The sequence below is a fragment of the Myotis brandtii genome, unplaced genomic scaffold (assembly GCF_000412655.1).
Source record: "Myotis brandtii unplaced genomic scaffold, ASM41265v1 scaffold274, whole genome shotgun sequence".
Classification (NCBI taxonomy): domain Eukaryota; kingdom Metazoa; phylum Chordata; class Mammalia; order Chiroptera; family Vespertilionidae; genus Myotis; species Myotis brandtii.
This window is the reverse complement of record NW_005360425.1, coordinates 949155-950917: the sequence shown is the minus strand read 5'-3', so window position 1 is coordinate 950917 and position 1763 is coordinate 949155. Positions and strand designations below refer to the sequence as shown.

At 59.8% G+C, this 1763-nt stretch overlaps 1 protein-coding gene across 1 annotated transcript in view; it reads left to right on the top strand.

Annotated features, from left to right (window-relative positions):
- The window catches only part of DLGAP3 (discs, large (Drosophila) homolog-associated protein 3), a 52376-nt gene extending 50613 nt beyond the window's left edge, over window positions 1–1763 (top strand). Inside the window, exons 11-14 of the mRNA XM_014541489.1 lie at window positions 7–163; window positions 969–1060; window positions 1312–1515; window positions 1644–1763. Of these exons, the coding sequence (XP_014396975.1) occupies window positions 7–163; window positions 969–1060; window positions 1312–1515; window positions 1644–1763 (573 nt within the window). The remainder of the gene's footprint in view (window positions 1–6; window positions 164–968; window positions 1061–1311; window positions 1516–1643) is intronic.

Below are 1763 nucleotides of genomic sequence, written 5' to 3'. Positions count from 1 at the left end.
ATGGAGCGCGGCTCACGTAGCCTCCCCGACTCAGGCCGCACGTCCCCCTGCCCGCGGGACGGCGAGTGGTTCATCAAGATGCTGAGGGCGGAAGTGGAGAAGCTGGAGCACTGGTGCCAGCAGATGGAACGCGAGGCGGAGGACTATGAGCTGCCCGAGGAGAGTGAGTGAGAGGCCTCTGCGTGGAGGGATCACGGCCGGGAGCTCTCTGGTTGGACGTGAGGGTGCCGTCCTAAGGGTTTGATTCTCTAGCACCAAACCTTGGAGGGTCCCCGTTGGCAGCAGGGCGTTCCTGGAGGTCCTGGGAGGAAGCAGGGAGCAGCTTCAGAGGCCAGGGCTGGGACTGGGGAAAGTGACCGGGCCGGGCCTTCTAGGCAATAGCTGCCAGCGCATGGCAGCCAAGGGAATTCTTACCATCTGCGCCGGTGTGGGGGTCTGGGCCTGCTCCAGGACGTAAGCCAGGGGCAGGCCGTGCACAATGTCAGGATATGTCTCAGGCACCCCTGAAGATTAAGCAGGAAGACATGGTCCTTCCCTGCAAGTTCAATCCGAGGGGAGTTACAGTCTTACCCCAGAACCCCAAGGATGGGATAGTGACATGAGACACAGGAGTCATACATGAAATGTAGTGATTCTTCAGGAGTCAAGGAGCCGCACACTGGTGGTCATGGAGCGAGTGCCTGCTTGCCATAGGGCTACCGGGCTAGGCTGGGACTGGTGTTCTCAGTTCTCTGACCCGGGAGGATAAGCACTTAAGAAATGTAGGTTGTATGAAGGAAGAAATGTCAGGGTGAAGTAGGCTAGGAGCTGCTTGTTAGGAACCCGAGGATAGGATGGGGAGGGGCAGGTGGAGACACACATAGAAAATGTCAGGTAATGGAAGGGCAAGAGTCAGTCAGGGCAGACTTCCTGGAGGCGGGGGAAGGAAAGTCACCATTCCCCTCCTTGAATCTCCTTCTGCTCCCCAGTCCTGGAGAAGATCCGCAGTGCTGTGGGCAGCACGCAGCTTCTCCTGTCCCAGAAGGTTCAGCAGTTCTTCAGGCTGTGTCAGCAGAGCATGGTGAGTGCCCCTGGGTGCAAAGCCTATCAGACGTGTGTGCCTGCAAGGTGCCCAGTGTGTGTGCCTGGAGGTGAGACCAGGTGTTTGTACCCAAAGGCTTTCTTGCCTCCCTGTCTCCTACTCTCACCACCCCACCCCACTCTCCCAAGTTGAGCTTCCTGACAGTGAGGGTGGGCGGGGCTTTCCGGGGTCCTGGCTGGGGCGCAGACATTCCTGACTGGCTGCCTCTCTTATGTCTCCTTCCTCTGCAGGACCCCACTGCGTTCCCTGTGCCCACCTTCCAGGACCTGGCGGGTTTCTGGGACCTCCTGCAGCTCTCTATCGAGGATGTGACCCTCAAGTTCCTGGAGCTACAGCAACTCAAGGCCAACAGCTGGAAACTCCTGGAGCCTAAGGTGGGGGCAGGTCCCTTGAAGCCAAGAGGCAGACCCTGGAAAATGCCCTTCGCCATGGAGGCATGTTGGGGGTAGGGGTAGGGGGCCAGGAGGAGACCCGGGGGCAGCAAAGGCAGCCCTGGACAGGTACTGGTGACCACCTTCTTCCAAAATGACCGCCCTGGTCACTGCTGCCTGCTTGGCCCTAGTGCTCATCGCTGCCGCAGCTGCCAGAACCCGAGGGGGCAGCAGCCACCCTGGGCCAGCTGCAGTTTGAGGGCGCAGACCTAGAGCTTCCGAAGGGCTTGCTGCCCTCAGCTCGGACCTAG